We start from the raw sequence: 17,272 nt of genomic DNA on the forward strand, positions 1-17,272 counted from the left end.
AAACGACGCACAATGTCGCGAGTTCATATTAACTGTGGCCAAAAATAGAAGGAGTTGTCGTAGGTGCATCAATTTTGGTACACGTACCTATTATTGACTTACAATCTTCAGGACAAAAAATTGGGTTGGTCGGTCCACGTTTTGATATAGCCCCCATAGAACCGTACCTCCCGATTTTCGGTATTTTGAATGTTTTAGACACAATGACCAACCGAAAGTATTCAAATTTTGTGGTTAGTCTTCGGCAGAGGTATCAAATAATCCAACAGAGAGTTGTGGGCTTAGGTCCACGTTTTGATATAGCTCCCATACAACGGTACCTCCCGATTATCGGTATTTTGAAGATTTTAGCCTTATTATTACACCGAAATTGCTGATATTGGTATTTAGTCTTCGTAGGGGGCATTATACCTTCACCTTGAAATTTGTCTGCATAGGTCCACGCCTTCATATAGCCCCCATAGGACGGCACCTCCGGATTTTCGGTATTTTGGAGGTTTTAGCCTGATTATCACACCGAAATGGCTGAAAATTGGTATTAAGTCTCCGTTGAGGGACTTACAACCTTCCACTAGAAATATGTCGGTATAGACCCTCGTCTTCCTATAGCCCCCATAGAACCGTGCCTCCTCATTTTCGGTATTTTGAGTGTTGTGGCCTTAATATCCTGCCGAAATGACTGAAATTTGGTGTTTAGTCTTCATATTGTTTGTGAGCATATTGAATATATCAAACTCTTGTCTTTATATATGAGAAATTTCCTTTAAAAAATTTTTTTGACCGATTAGTGGTCAAAAAACGGTAAATTTTTTGTAAAAAATCGAATTTTGATTTTCGCTGTTCACATTTTTTTTAAAAATTGATATTTTTAAAATTCTCTCGTTTTAAAGCAAGATTATTAGGTGCTTAATAAGCCCACAAAAATATATGATGATCGTTTCATTCGTTTTCGCGCTATAGCCAACACCGCAAAACGAATTGTTAAAAAAGGGGGTATCCTCTCAGTGAGGTGGTCGCTGAAAAAGAGAAATGACACATTCGTCTGCAAACCTCTGCAGCTGGGACCCTTATATATTTGAAGTATTCACTTTTTACTACTCATATAGCAAAAAATATCGATATACACTTTTATACAATTTTTTTCCCACTCCACTCAATTTAAAATTTGCTTCAGAAAATTAATAAACCTAGTAATACATGTTTGGGTAAATTTAAACACCATATGATTAATATTTACATGCAAACAAAAGTGTAGCCAAGTTTATTACATCCCAAGAGAACCTAGAAACCATTTTTGCAGCGATCATTACTTTTAAATTTTAAATATTAACGCATAATATAATTTATTAATTTTAGAAAAAAACACAAAAATACGTTTTAACTAAAATTGTCGGATTTAAATCCTCATATAGCAAAAACTACTTCACGTATCAGTACCAAAATTCAGATTCTTCTTAATAAATATGTTTTCTATCACTCCCCATCAATAAATTTGTTCAACGAAGTATTTAGTTTTTACCATTTTTGGCCACGGTCGTGACACTGTGCGACGCACAGTGTTGCCGCGTGGACAAAAATCAAAAAATGTGATGTTAACTTTTACATATGTTTATGTTTTCTTCTAACAGTAAACACATCCGATACAACGAATCTGAAAGAATTTTGTCGATATGTGCATCCATAATGAAGTTATAGCTCTTTAAATATGAAAATTATTTCCCAGGTAATCTAAAGCGATAATCATATGAAAATTAGACGACATTTCAAATAAAATTTTCTGAAAAGTTTGTTGATAATATTAAAAGTTTTGGATGGGGATTTGATGGGTGGGCTATAAAATACAATTTTAGTACAAAAAGTTGATATCAACTGCACATGGGCAAAGTACCGTTATCAAGAATTACAAATTTAAATTTGATAGAAAAAATATAAATTCTTAATATTTCGTAGAGTATATCTTTTGATTGCCACCTTTTGCCACCTTGGCTCTTCATTTCCGTTAATTAGACATTACTTCCGAAGCGAAATGCGTAAAACATTCTGCCCATCCCTGCAACCTTCTGAGATATAGGGGTTCAGATTTTATATAGGCCCCATATATATCTTTTCCCGATTTTGTTAGAACTTGTTCAATTTTCATCGAATAGCCTTCAAATTTAATATGTGTTATTCTCTAAGATCCCTGAATAGCTACACAGATTTTCACAAAAATCGGTTCAGATTTGGATATAGCCCCCATATATATCTATCCCCGATTTTACTATAACTCGGTCAATGCTGACCGAATAGCCTTCAAATTTAATATGTAATATTTTCTTCGGCCCCTGAGTAGCTCTACCGATTTTCACAAAAATCGGTTCAGATTTGAATACAGGCCCCATATATATCTTACCCCGATTTTGCTATAAATCGCTCCATATGGCAGCTATATCCAAACCTTAACCGATTTTTGTGAGAGCTACTCAGGGGCCTAAGAAAATATTACATTTTAAATTTGAAGGCTATTGGATTTAAATGGACCGAGTTATAACAAAATCGGGGAAAGATATATATGGGGGCTATATTCAAATCTGAACCGATATGGACCAAATTTAAAATTTTTCATTCCTATGCCATTATAAGTACTTGTGCAAAAATTCATTAACCTAGGTCAACTCCTTCTATTTTTGTCCTCTTTTGTATGGAAGCGGCAACACTGTTCGACGTCACCTGGCAACCCGTCATTTCTCTTGGATCAGACGATCTGCCCATTATTGTCTCCATCAGCAGACCGCCCGATTTCATAACCACTGAACGCCGCACTTTCTTCAATCACGGGTAAGCTGATGTGCCGAGTTTCAGGGAATTCACCCAATCACCGCTTCAGATATCTGCCCAATCCTTCTGATGTTCGGATAGCGGAAAGGACGTTCCGAGACATCATCCCTGCTGCAGCCGCTCGCCATATACCTGGTGTGACCAAACTTTCCAGCAGAGGCGACGGGATTAGCAAATGAGCGTGATGAGCTGTACCAACCCCAGTGACCCTAAAGTCAGGGAGCTGACACTGGAAGTTAATAGGTTGGTCGGGGAGCATAAGCGGAAATGGTTGAATCATCTGAAGAAGAGTTGCAACATCTGAGCCGGTATAAGTGAATTGTGGGCAACGGTTAAGTCACTCTCGAACCCTGGATAGAAGTATGATAGGACCTCAGTCACGTTTGGCGACGTTACTTTGACGGACCCAAAGAGGTGCGCAAGTTATTTCAATCAACAGTTTGTCGAACATTCCGGGAGTGACAGGGCGAAGAGAAGAGTACTACGTCGCATTAGATCTCTTCCTGGCGAGAATGAACCACTACAGTTTACAATGCGAATGCCATGAGTAACGCTAAATCATCCAAAGTTTTGGGCCCTGATGGAATCTCTTAGGTAATGCTGAAACAGCTGGATGAGCCGAGAGTGGAGTATCTCACTAAAGTTCTCAAGTTAAAGGTAGCCACCCTCAATGTTTCCGAAATCTGAAAAATTGGTAGGGTGGTCTCACTGCTGAAGCCAGGCAGGATGCCAGCAAACGTGAATCGTAGGGACCGATTTCGCTTTTGTCGCCCGTAGCAAAGATTCTTGAGGCCTTAGTACTTCACAGCGTCAGAAATTGCTATCCAGTTGCCGATCATCAGCACTGATCCGGTAAGCAGGGCAGAACGACAACAGCGCTACACGCCATCTCCACACATGTTTGTCTAGGATTCGAGAACCAGAGACCACCGTGTGATAGAACAGTGACGGTGGCGCTTGACTTATCAAAGGAACTCCAATCTGTTTGAGTACATTGAGCAGACCAACCACCGGCCAAGCTTGAAACGTTGGATAATCAATTATGTACATATATTTACCATTATATGGGGCCAATACAAAACATAGACCTACGTCCACAATTTTTGGTGAAGAACAGTGTGACCAGATCTAAAAAAAATGTTGCAGCTAAACCAGAATTAAAATAATTCTAAAAATATATTAAAATGCCAAAAAAAATGCTAAATTTAAAAACGTGTTAATTATTTGGTATGGAAGTTTCTATTCCTACGATGTTTGGTATTGCAAATGGGCTAGTTCGGCCCACTTTTTGATATTGCCCCTATAGAAAGGTACCGCCCGATTTTCGGTATTTTGAAGGTTTTAGCGTCATTATTACACCAAACTGGTACTTAGTCTTCCCTGGGAGTATAAAACTTTTCCCCAGGAATTTGTCGGTATAGGTCCACGCCTTCATTTAGTCCCCATAGAACGGTACCTCCCGATTTTCGGTATTTTGTGGCCACAATAATCCATAGAAATGGCTGAAATTTGATATTTCGTCTTCACTTGGGGTATTAAACGTTACATATGAAATTTGGCGGTATATTTGGCCTTAGTATAGCCCCCAAAGAACGGTACCTCCGGTAAAGGTAAATGTTGTGGCCTCAATATTCCACCGAAATGTCTAAAAATTTGGTATTTAGTCTCCATTTGTGGTATTAAACCTTCCACGCCTTCTTACGAGTATAGCTCCCATAGGGCGTACCTCCCTATTTTCGGTATTTTGAAGGTTGTGGCCTCAATATTCCTCAGAAATGGCTGAAATTTGGTATTTAGTCTTCGTTGGGGGTATAAAACTTTCTCACAGAATCTTGTCGGTACAGGTACACGCCTTAGTATAACCCCCATAGTACGGTACCTTCCTATTTCCGGTATTTTGAAGGTTATGGCCTCAATATTCCACCGAAATGGCTGAAATTTGATATTTCATCTTCATTTTGGGTATTAAACGTTCATATGAAACTTGTCGGTATAGGTCCATGCCGTAGTATAGGCCCCATAGAACTGTACCTCCCTATTTCCGTTATTTTTAATGCTATTTAATACGCGATTTTGCGTATTTTGAAGGTTATGGCCTCAATATCAAACCAAAATGGCTGAAATTTGAAGTTTTAGCCATATTATTCAACCGAAATGACTGAAATTCGGCATGTATTTAGTCTTCGTTGAACTTACAGAACTTTCCTCCATAAATATCTCGGTACAGTTCGACGTTTGGAAGATTTGTTGTCCGTCATTACCAATCTCTGTTCTGAAAATTGTAATGAAAGGGAATAGTTAGTTTTTCAAAAATATTTTTATTTTTCAATATAATCTCCTGAAACATCAATACACTTAGTCCAACGCTTTTCTAGCAATTCTATCCCTTGATTAAAATAGTTTTCCTCAAGGTCTTCAAAATAGTGGTTTACAACTGTAATTGCGTCTTCATTTGAGGTAAAACGCTTGCCAGCAAGGAATTTTTTTAAATTTGGGAACAAGTAAAAGTCACTGGGAGCTAAATCAGGAGAATAAGGTGGGTGGTCAAGCAACTCGTACTTTAATTCGTTGATTTTAGCCATTGTTAAAACACTTTTGTGCGCTGGTGCGTTGTCTTGATGAAAAATTATTTTTTTGTGTTGTAAGCCAGGACGTTTTTCTCGAATTTGTACATTAATTGATCCAAAAGGTTGCAATAATACTCTGAATTTATTGTTTTACCCTTTTGCAGATAGTCAATAAATAAAATACCCTTGAAGTCCCAAAAAACCGTTACCATATCCCTACCAGCCGATTGAATTGTTTTTGCCTTCTTTGGGGCACTTCCTCCAGCTTCAGTCTATTGTTTGGATTGTTCTTTTGTCTCTGGAGTATAGTGGTGGATCCATGCCTGATCAACAGTTATGAAATGACGCTTAAAATCCATTTTATTTCGCTTAAAACGATCCAAGCAAGCTTAAGAAATGTTCATTCTTATGCGTTTTTGATCGACTGTTAACAAATGCGGCACCCATCTTGCAGAAAGCTTTTTCATTTGGAGTTCTTCATGCAAAATTAAATGGACTCGATCATTTGAGATGCCCATGATATTAGCAATTTCACGCACTTTTATTCGTCGATCATTTAATACCATATTATGCACTTTGCCTACAATTTCTGTTGTTGTTGCTGTTTTTGGACGTCCACTACGTGGTTCAGCAACCCAATTCAGCAACCCAATTTTTTACTGTTGCATATGAAGGAGCACTTTCACCTAACAAATTCACCATATCATTATGAGGTTTTGCTACATTTTCCTTCTGAAGTAGGTGTAACTTAGTATTTTGGAATCTCAATGGGTAGAAAACCTCCACGCAGATAGTGATTATAATCAGTTAAGATATTCTACTCCTCCAAGGAATAAACCTTCAAGTAGAAAAAAGGCTTGGTAGACTTCCTAACTTAAAAAGATTTTTACACAAAAAATAAAATTAGTACTTAGAGTTTTTGTATGGAGCTAGCCAGATATCAGTACTAAATTTCTGTGCAAGATCAAGCGTGACTTAAAGTGTTTTAGTGCTTCATAAACCCAAAAAAATATTTTTGATTTAAGCCAAACTCCTACAAAATAGGCTGTAATTCAAGGAGTTTTAGATGTATCAACATGAAAATGTGATACAAGATAAAGTAGAAGTCGAAGAAAAAAATAGAAATAAAAAAATGTTTTATGTCACTCTTTGAGTAAATGAGCGATATGAATAAATGTGTAGTCAACCAAAGAATTATCAGATTTAAAAACAAACGTACTAAAATATTTGAGATTTTGTGGATAGAGTAATGATAAAAATGCTAAATTAATATATGCTAACAAATGCTAAATACTAAAAGGGAATTTTGCGCTTAAATAGAAAAAAATAATAATGCTAAAATAAACTCATTAACAAATTTGTCCAATACAATTTTGACAACATGGTACATATGTGATTATCTTCAATATGTTTCTTTGTTACTTGATCACTCAGGAAAAAGTATTCTTCCACATGTCCAAGAGTACAACCCAACTTCACTTATTACTCATTGCTATGCGACTTTTTACTCATAATCAAAGTAGTCCCATTCTTTTCTGTGCGAATACATCGTACATCATTTAGTAACGGTATCGCTGTTTCGAAATTGCACTTAATATTGAGAAATAATTTCAATATTAGTTTTCAGTTTCTTCATTTCAACAGACGGATGGATAATGGACATAGAGTTTTATGCTGATCAAGGTATGTGTACTCCGGTTTTTGCATTTGATAACTCGGCAAGATTACTATATGAGGCCTTATCTCACCGTAAATGCTTCAATCTACCCTAATATACCGAATATAAACAATCAAGTGTTTTCGATTAGATTAGAAATTAAACTTGACCACAGCTAAATAATGCTTATTTAGCTCTTCATGTTGCAGTTCAGGGACGTACGCAGGGGGGGGGCACGGGGGGCCCGGGCCCCCCCCGAAATGGTTTGGTCGAACAAAATTTATTAAGCAACTGTAACCAATTTTTAAATTTTTTCTTTGTCATAAACATTTTTATGTTAGCAGATTTCAAATGAAAACTTATATATCTATCTTATATATATGAAGTTTCTGTACAGAAAATGTACATCAAGTCAAGTTATGTAAGATTTTTTTCAAATTTGTTGTTTGTATACTCCTTTTGGGAGAAACTTCCAATGAAATCTGAATAACGTTTTCATGCCACATCATTCCACTATTAAATACGAATTCCGTAATGAATATGCTCCATATTTGTTATGTCTTATTCAAGCTATGTTGAGGTCTCGAGGCTTTACACTCATCCTGAATCCAAAATAATTCTGTATTGTGGGAATGGAAGTGCATGAAAAATGTCTATTGGACAAAATGTATGAAGCGTTCTTCCTGGACTATATATTGAAAGCCAATTAGAAATTTGTTTCGCTGCCTTCACCAACATTTTTTTACTTGATGCTAAACAAGAGGAGAAAATTATGAAGAAAAATGAATTTGTGTTCGTCAAAAACTGCTAAAATCTGCTAAATGTAGCATACTCACTTGCATTTTTCCCTATAATTGCACATATCGCTCATTTATATTTTAAAAAATCAAGTTTCGAGAAAAACGCGTTTTAAGTTGCGGAATGAAATTTGACTTCCCAACTTAAACAACACAAAAAATAAAATAACTATTGGGATCATCTTTTGTACAGATTTTGCCAGATATTCGTGCTAAATTTCTGTGCAAGATCAAGCATGATTCGAATTGTTTTAGTTCTTTATAACCTCAAAAAACCTTTTTGTTGATTTATGCCAAACTCCTAGAAAACAAGCTGTAACTCGTTGATTTTTAGAGATATCAACATGAAAATTTGACACAAGATAAAATAAATGTCGTAGAAAAAATAGAAATTGCTAACTCAAAAACCCCGTTTTTTTATTTATGCCACTCTTTGAGTAAATGAGCGATATGTTTGGACGGACAGACCGTCCGTCTGTATCTCAGTTGTCTGGAAGGCTGGAGCGCATGATAACTTTCGAACGGATCAACCGATTTGGTCAAAGTTTTGGATCTCGTAAAGAAAAAAATTTCGCTAAAATGGTAGTAATCGATTCGATCTGAACTTTGCACATCGCAGTATTTCTTCCAGAAATATATCGAACCCAAAATTGATTTTATCTGTCCAGTTCTTCAAATAAATTTTTTTTCCAAATATACAACAAGTTCCAAGAGAATATGTGTGGCCAACATCTTTAGGTACGTCCCTCTCAAATTTCAACATAAGTGCAGCTTAAGACTGATCCTTTGGACTTTTTTGACATTTGTAGTCTTGTTTACTGCGATATAAAATTTTGAGGGGGAAAGTCCATGCTTCAAAGATCTAAATTCTAAGGAGACCAACTAAAATGGCTTGTGGGAGCAGTAACTATTCATAGATGAAAAAAAAAAAACAAAAAAAATATCGCCGGAGGAATTTTCAAATAAATCGCGATCAAAGTTCACATTTTTTGGGTTATTTTAGGTTTTCACGATTTTGCGTGGGAACGACAAGTCCTATCGAAATGGGACTAAAGAAAATGTTAAAGAGGATTTTCACTGCTACAACATTTTTCTTAGTTGCCTTTCGATAGGACTTGCCGCATCCAGCAAAATCCTAAAAATGTGAACTTTTTTTTAAAATTATTTAAAAATCCCGCCATCTATTTTCCCAGGTGTAAGCCGTTTTCAACTAAAGTTAGTTAAGGACTCCATACATGACATTGTTGTATAAGGAGGCGATACAGTCAGTGCATTGTCCCAATTTGAACTTCTATATCTCAAAAATGGTAAAACTTAGGAAAAAGTAGTAAAGGCCAATCGTGTAGAGAATTTTTACAGTTACAACATTTTTAGTCCCATTACGATAGGACTTGCAATTTCCAAGCAAAACCGTGAAAACCTAAAAGACACCTAAATATGTGAACTTTGACCGCGATTTATTTAAAAATCCATCCAGCGATTTTTTTTCTTGTTTTTTGGATTTTTCTCATCTATGAACATTGTAGTTTCCGAAACTGCAAAAACTTCCCAAGTGTAAGCACTTTTCAATTAAAGTTAGTTAAGTCGTTCTTTAACATTATACCAAAAGTAAAGAATGCAGCCGGAACAACAATCATGAAAACTTTCGACTTATATTATTTTGTCACGACTTAGCTAGAGTTTGCAATTGGATTCTGAGATATTAGATCGACCATGCTGTGGCTTAGTCCAAACGTGAGTTTTGTAGTCTCAAACAGTACTCTGAAAATTATTTGGAGTCTATGAATCATAGTCTGTATCGTCCGTTTTTAAATTTCTAAAGTTTTTAATTAATCAAATTTGGCGTTTTTATGGCATTAAAGAATAGTTTATTCTTAGGTTATCGACACAATAGCTAGGTATAGAAGTCCAATCTGTGCTCGCAGATACGTGTTATTCTTCTTCATAGAAGTCGTATGGGTTTTTCGATATGTAATTAAAAAAATGAGGCGTTATGTTCGGGTCGAACTATACCCCTATACCCTATAACTCCTGTATAACTCAATTCGTCCTACTCGCGAATATAGTTAAGTAGGGATTGGATTAAAACGTGGATATATTTTAACCACTTTCTGCATGGAGGCTCTTTCACAAAAAGGAATCCCAAAATCTGTATTACAGCTGATATTCTAAAAATTAGATTAAGAGCTTCGAAATACTGAAAATCTTGCGATAGCAGAAATAATGGCAATTCTCTGTACTTTTAAAATGCTGGGATATACCATAACGTTGACGTATATTTTTAATCATATAGGTCCAAAATACTGAAAACGGGGCGCAACTTTTATATGGCGACTATACCAAACGTGGTTTCAATTCTAAATATCTTATATTTAACTTATATTTAATACTCTGTAAAGAGTTAAAATTGTATCCTAAATATTGTGATCTTTCTCTACTGAATTTTTATACTTTGTGTCAATATTTTATATAAAATCAACAGCTAAACCTTAAAAAAGCTTTACGTAACCCTACACACCATTTTCAATTTTCATGATTTTTGGTCAAGTTGGGCCCCCCCCGAAATGAAATCCTGCGTACGTCCCTGTTGCAGTTAGTCTCTAAACCAGCAACAACTGCAATGGACAATATATTTTTGGTGATTATATTAGCTGTAATTGCTCTTGCAATTTTCGGTCATATTTCCAAAAGGCATATGCGAAAAGCTGTCACTAACTTAGGAGGTCCATATAATATTCCTCTACTAGGTGCCCTGCAATGGGCCTATGGTATAACTCCCAAAAGTAAGCAAAACATTTATAACATATCCAATATTTCATGAATTTATAATTTGTATTCTTATTTTTTTTGCCTAAGGCATTTTCCAAAAATCCCAAGAGCTGAGGAAAAAATACGGCAAACTCTTCAAATTTTGGATTTTTAATCGTTTAGCAATTGTCAGCGCAGATGCTGAACTAAATGAACAGATCCTCACAAGCGGAACACACATCACCAAAAATCGTCTATATGAAGTTCTGCACGATTGGCTGGGCGCTGGTCTGCTTACCAGTGATGGCCAGAAATGGCATTCTCGCCGAAGAATCATAACACCGGCATTTCATTTCAAAATTTTAGAAGATTTTCTTGACGTTTTTAAACAACAATCAGAAATTTTGGTTGATTGCTTGGCCTCAAAGGCAGATGGTAAAACCGCAATTGATGTGTATTCTTTTGTGTGTGGAGCCTCGCTGGATATTATTGCCGAAACTGCAATGGGCACAAATGTGAAGGCACAAACTGGCGGTACAAAGCAATATACTAAAGCTGTAAAAGAGTAAGTTGAAAACAAGTTAACTTTTTTATATTTGCCTTATTAAGGCGAGGGTCATTTAAAGTGATATGTTCAATTAATTCTCTTTCGGGTGAGATGTCTTTAATACTGGGGAAATAACTATTTTCTTTCTGTGTATAGGAAGGATTTCGTTTTTTCTTTATAGTATGTTGGCTCAGACCCAAAGCAATAAAAATCACCTGATATTTTAACGATCAACTTATCTTAATGCCAACATTGGACCACATTATGGAATAGGAGTCATAGGAATTTGACGTTTCACGAGAACCCAAATTTCAGTAGAAGTTCAAGTTTATTTTGCACCATATCTCTTCTATCATTCGTTTTTCATTACTTACTTACTTAGCTGGCCCATTACAGAAAATTTGTTCCATAGACCGAACTAAGAAAAGATCTCCAATTCTCTCTGTTTTTCGCTTCGCTTTCTAGAATACAGCGCTTTTTCATTTCTTCATCCACTTGTATGCTCCTGCTGATTCTGCGTGCACCGCCATGTGGCATGTATTCATACGCCTTTTTAGCGGGTTCGTCATCGCTCATTCTTATGATATGGCGTTGCCAATGCAATCGTTGAATCTCGATACGTTAAACTATATTCATGTCTTTGTATAGCTGATATAGCTCGTGGTTCATACGACGTCGATATTCACCGTCAACGCAAATCGGCCCGTATATCTTTCGAAGAATTTTCCTCTCAAACACACCAAGCACTGCCTTATCTGCTTGCGCAAGTACCCATGCTTCGGAGCCATACATTAGCACGGGTGGTATCAGCGTTTTGTATAGTGTTATTTTTGTTTGACGAGATGTGGCTCGTATTACCTTTTCCAGCAAAATGTTGAATAGGTCACACGAAAGGCTGTCTCCTTTTCTGAAACCTCTTTTGGTACCGAACTGTTCGCAGTGTCAGTTAAAGTCATCTTACAAAGCCGGATGAGCTTTGCGGGGATACCAAATTCAGACATTGCATGGAAAACCTTTAATCGGAGGGGACTGACGAATGCTGCTTTATAATCGACAAAAAGCAAAGATATGCATATCGACACATATCACGATATGCATATCTTAGGTCTTCTATGGGATTTGCCGCAGGGTAAATATCTGGTCAATGGTGGACTTGCCAGGTCTAAAGCCACATTGGTATGGTCCAAATATTTCGTTGACCATTGGCTTTAGTCGTTCGCACAAAATCTCTGATACTATATTATAGGCAATACGAAGAATACTTATGCCCCTATAGTTGGATCATACGGTCTTGTCTCCTTTCTTGTGGACGGGACACAGGATGCTTAGGTTCCAATCGTCGGGTACGCGTTCTTCCTGCCAGATGGTGCTAACTAGCTGATGCATACACTTTATCAGCGCGTCGCCTCAGCTGGTAAGCCATCGGCTCCTGCTGCTTTATTATTCTTCAGCCGGTTGATTGCTGTTTTTACCTCATCTTGGCCGGGTGGTATACATTCTATACCATTTTCTGGGATTGGATCTGTGGTATCATCGTCTTCGCTACTATTGGATACTAGCAAATTGGAAAAATTTTCCTACCGTATCCTTAGAACACTATCTGTTACCAGATTACCTTGCTGGTCTCTACAGGAGCATGTGCCTGTACCAAAGCCATCAGTTTGATGTTTCACTCTTTGGTAGAATTTTTGGACTCCATTCTGTCTCCTGTACATCTCGATTTTTTCACACTCCTGCTTTCCCATTTCTCTCTTTTTCTTGCCGAAAAGACGTTTCTCTTCTCTTCTTTTCTCCCGACATCTCTCGTGCGCTACGCGTTGCTACTGATTGTAAAGTAGCTCTATATGCCGCATTTTTAACTTCGGTAGCAGTACGACACTCCTGGTCATACCATGAATTCCTTAGTGGGGGTCTCTGGTATCCAAGAATGGATTTTGCGGCTGTTTGCATGGAGTGGGCAATATTTTGCCATTGTATTGTTATGTTATCGGGACAAGGAGTGCCCTCATTACGCAATTGGGCTAGTTGAGTGGAAAATGCTATGGCTATCTGTTGTGTTTGCAGCCTATCGATGTCCAACTTCCGCGTTGTGTCTGCTCGTGCTTTATTTGAAACGTTTAGACGGGTAACAACAAGGTAGTGGTCCGAATCAATGTTTGCGCCTCGGAACGATCGTACATCCAATACGCTCGATGAATGTTTTCCATCTATCACAACATGATCAATTTGATTACTTGTTCTTTTATCTGGAGACAGCCAGGTGCCCTTATGAATATCGAGATGATTAAATCTGGTACTGCTAACTACCATGTTTTTTGAAGCTGCAAAGTCTATCAGCCTCATACCATCGCCTATAATAATTTAAATGTCATGGGCAGGGCAACGGTCATATGTTTCTTCTAAGCGCTCGTAAAATATATCTTTGGTCTGTTCGTCCTTTTCTTCAGTGGGAGCATGAGCGCAAATAAAGCTGATGTTGAAGAATTTAGCTTTTATTCGAATTGCAGCAAATCTTTCATTCACTGGGGTGAAGCTGGATACCAGATATTTTAGTCTCCGACTAACTACGAATCCACAACCAAACTCATGCTTTACTTCCTGGCAGCTATAATACAGTGCGTCACCTTTAGGTGTTGTTGTGACGCCTTTCCCAATCCATCGTATTTCCTGTATGGCAGTAATATCGGTCTTGTACTTTTCAAGTACGTCTGCCAATGCGAAGACTGCACCTTCTCTATAAAGAGTGCGAACATTCCAGGTGCAGATTCGCAGATCATGGTCCTTAAAACGTTTGCGGGGTTCGTCAACTTTAGAGGGGTTTGTTTTTCTTTTCTTTCGTTTTTTCATAGTAGGCTGTTTTTTCTAGGGGAGGGTTACTAACCTGACGCCCAAACCCAAGTTTTTAACGTTCTTATGGGTGAACGCGCGGCACATGTTAGCTCACTGCCTTTAACGGGTGTTAAAGGCAGTTCCCAAGGTGACACCACGGGGAGGTCAGTGTCCACTTGGGATGAAAGAGGGACCAAGATAAATCCTGGGCTTTGCCATGTTAAAACCGGTCAGGACCGTTGCTTGGTATCTTCCATCCCTTACGTCACCCAATCATCGAGTAAAAAAATACAATTAAGATAGAAATAAGCAGGAGCACAACAACCATTGAGGTTTTTTCGACTTAACCTATATTTTTAGGACTCAGCTAAAATGTTGCCGAGCTTTTTTAGCGATATTTTTCGACCATATTATTGCGTAGTCTCAAACAGTACTGCGAGCTCGATTTGGATTCTATGAGTCGTAGTTTGTATCGCACGATTCCTAATAAAAATGTTTTCTTTTTTTCTTAATGTAGTTTTCTGAATTTTTAATTGCTTTTCACGGACACTATCACTTCTTACAATAATACAAAACTTTTTTAATGGGACTGAAGTTAGTGTGCGATATCTGGATATGCACTATAAAGAAGAAAAGCCGTTATAACGTAGGTCTGTTTTCACCACCTTTTGTATGGAGGTTCTCCCATCAAAAGGTTTCCCAAATCCATATTTTCGCGAAATGCCAAATAAGAGCTAATGTGGTTCTAGGATATACCAAAACGTTAACCTATATGGGTAATATTCATTTGAAAGATTTTTTTAGTTGTTGTTTCAATTCTGTTGGAGAATTTGGTTAACAACTTTTGTATCGAACGTGGTCTGATATGGTTCATTTTCAATTCCAAACATCCAACTCTGTTCCAAATTTCAATCTTGTATCAATATTGCATATACATAAAACCAACTAAAAACCCTCAAAATAGCTTTACGCAACGCTACACAACATTTTTCACTTTCATGATTTTTGGTCATGATTGATCCTTAACCGCCGAAAACCGATTATAAGCGAATATACTCGACCATATTCGTTGATGCGATCCCAAATAGTTACATAGTTACAAAAAGTACCGTCAATTATGCGATTTTAGCACACCCAATAGTCAACTACGACTAATAGTCGACCACGATGAATACCCGACTACGAATAATAATAGACTACGACAAATGGTTGACTACGAATAATAGTTGACTCCGTCTTCCGAAAGTCGACTAAGAATAATCGATTATTCGGTTTTCGCACAGTCAATAGTCGACTACGACTTTTGGTAATTTTACGGATAATAATCGATTAATCGATTAAACGAAATCGATTTTACGTATCCCTACACCAGATCTACCATTTTTTCGTTCGTTTACTTTTCTGGTAAAACTGTTCATGAGAGAGCAATTTTGACAGTTTTCTCTTTTACCATTAAAAAGTAAAGGAACAAAGCTATTATCACATTCTGAGTAGATTTATGCATGTCCGTCCTTCCGTCTGTACATCTGTCCATGTATGATTCAGCAGAAAATTGGATAATATAATTGTTTTAGCCATAGGAAGAACGCTGTTGCGTTTGGTGAAAATAGGTTCAGATTTGGATATAGCTTCCATATATATTTTCGGCCGATTTGACGTATTTGCTGCACCAAACACGCTATATATGTTTGATTTCGATTAAATGTGGAATGTGCAGTGTTGCCGAATTTGACGATTTATCGTCATTTTGACGATTTTTTGGCCCAAAATTGAAAAATGACGATTTGACGATTTTATGGTCCAAAATGACGATTTTTCACTTAAGCCAGAAATGCATGAAATACAAGACGATAACTACATTTTGACCAAAATTTCACGAAAGATTTTAAGGAAAACAATGGTCTAAACTCGATTTTTCAGCTTCTTTAATGTTTTATAGCAATTTCCAGACGGAGTGGCTATATTTAGGCACATATCTGGAATACAGGTATTTTCATAGTTTTTGCCCCACATTCAAATTACATCAGCTGAAAATTTTCGTTTAGTTTTGTTAATGGATGAAAATCTTCCTTGAAAAGTTTTCGAGATAAAATATTAATTGTATCTATTTTGTTGTAATGTTGTTATATGAGTCCAGCTTTATTAACTTCCTATTAACCCAATCCCTGCTAAGGTTTTGATAAAAAATGTATATTTTTTCACTTTATCGTGCTTTTAGGACAAGAATTACTATTAGAAAATACTAATATTAATATAAATATGTTCAATATGTGGATTTTTTCTTCCAAAAAGTAAAATAACACAAGTGGTACCATATGGAACCACCGCAGTGATTGGGTTAATGCCCCCTTTAAGCTGTCAGCCAGTTTTGAATGACAATTTTTATCGATTTCCGACTGCCCAACAACCAAAATGCACGTGTACCGACAAACATGGGCGGTAACACCGTCAACAATGTGTACCCAGCTTTACCATGCTGCATTACTGCAAATTCGATAACCATAGAAAACCATCATCTACCGAGTGCTGTTTTTATAGCGGTATTTAAGTGATATTGGGTTAGATTTATTGCTGTGGGTTGTATATCTTATGTAGCCAGTCTCATTTACAAAAATATCACCGAAAAATCGCATTAAACGGTAACCAAACCGAGTTTTGACTATGTTGACGATTTTTTGACGATTTTCCAAATTTTGATGACGATTTGACGATTTTTTTGACGATTTCCGATCAAAAACTGTCGGCAACGCTGGGAATGTGTGACTGAATTCGGTCTAAAAATAAATGTGTCAAATAACATCAAAATCGATTCAGATGTGGATATAGCGACTTTTATAAAAATGATCTCAAATTTTTGCCAGATTTGCTCTATCTCTTCTAGTTTCGGAGATATCGCGACTTTTATAAAAATGAACTCGAATTTTTGCCATCGCGACTTTTATAAAAATAAAGTTGAACTTGAATTTTTTATAAAAAACGATCTCGAATTTTTGCCAGATTTGCTCCATCTCTTCTAGTTTCGGAGATATCGCGACTTTTATAAAAATGAAGTTGAACTTGAATTTTTTATAAAAATGATCTCGAATTTTTTTGCCAGATTTGCTCCATCTCTTCTAGTTTCGGAGATATCGCGACTTTTATAAAAATTATCTCGAATTTTTGCCAGATTTGCTCTATCTCTTCTAGTTTCGGAGATATCGCGACTTTTATAAAAATGATCGCGAATTTTTGCCAGATTTGCTCCATCTCTTCTAGTTTCGGAGATATCGCGACTTTTATAAAAATGATCCCGAATTTTTGCCAGATATGG

The 17,272-nt window shown here is 36.8% G+C and overlaps 1 protein-coding gene across 1 annotated transcript in view; it reads left to right on the forward strand.

Moving 5' to 3' along the window:
* The first annotated feature begins 10,533 nt into the window (after positions 1-10,533).
* Positions 10,534-17,272, forward strand: part of LOC141402979 (cytochrome P450 4d8-like) — a 43,549-nt gene continuing 36,810 nt past the window's right edge. Inside the window, exons 1-2 of the mRNA XM_073985108.1 lie at positions 10,534-10,621; positions 10,695-11,151. Coding sequence (XP_073841209.1) covers positions 10,534-10,621; positions 10,695-11,151 — 545 coding nt within the window. The remainder of the gene's footprint in view (positions 10,622-10,694; positions 11,152-17,272) is intronic.

This window comes from Musca autumnalis, unplaced genomic scaffold, assembly GCF_047663935.1.
Source record: "Musca autumnalis isolate F117 unplaced genomic scaffold, ASM4766393v1 scaffold_4, whole genome shotgun sequence".
Lineage (NCBI taxonomy): Eukaryota > Metazoa > Arthropoda > Insecta > Diptera > Muscidae > Musca > Musca autumnalis.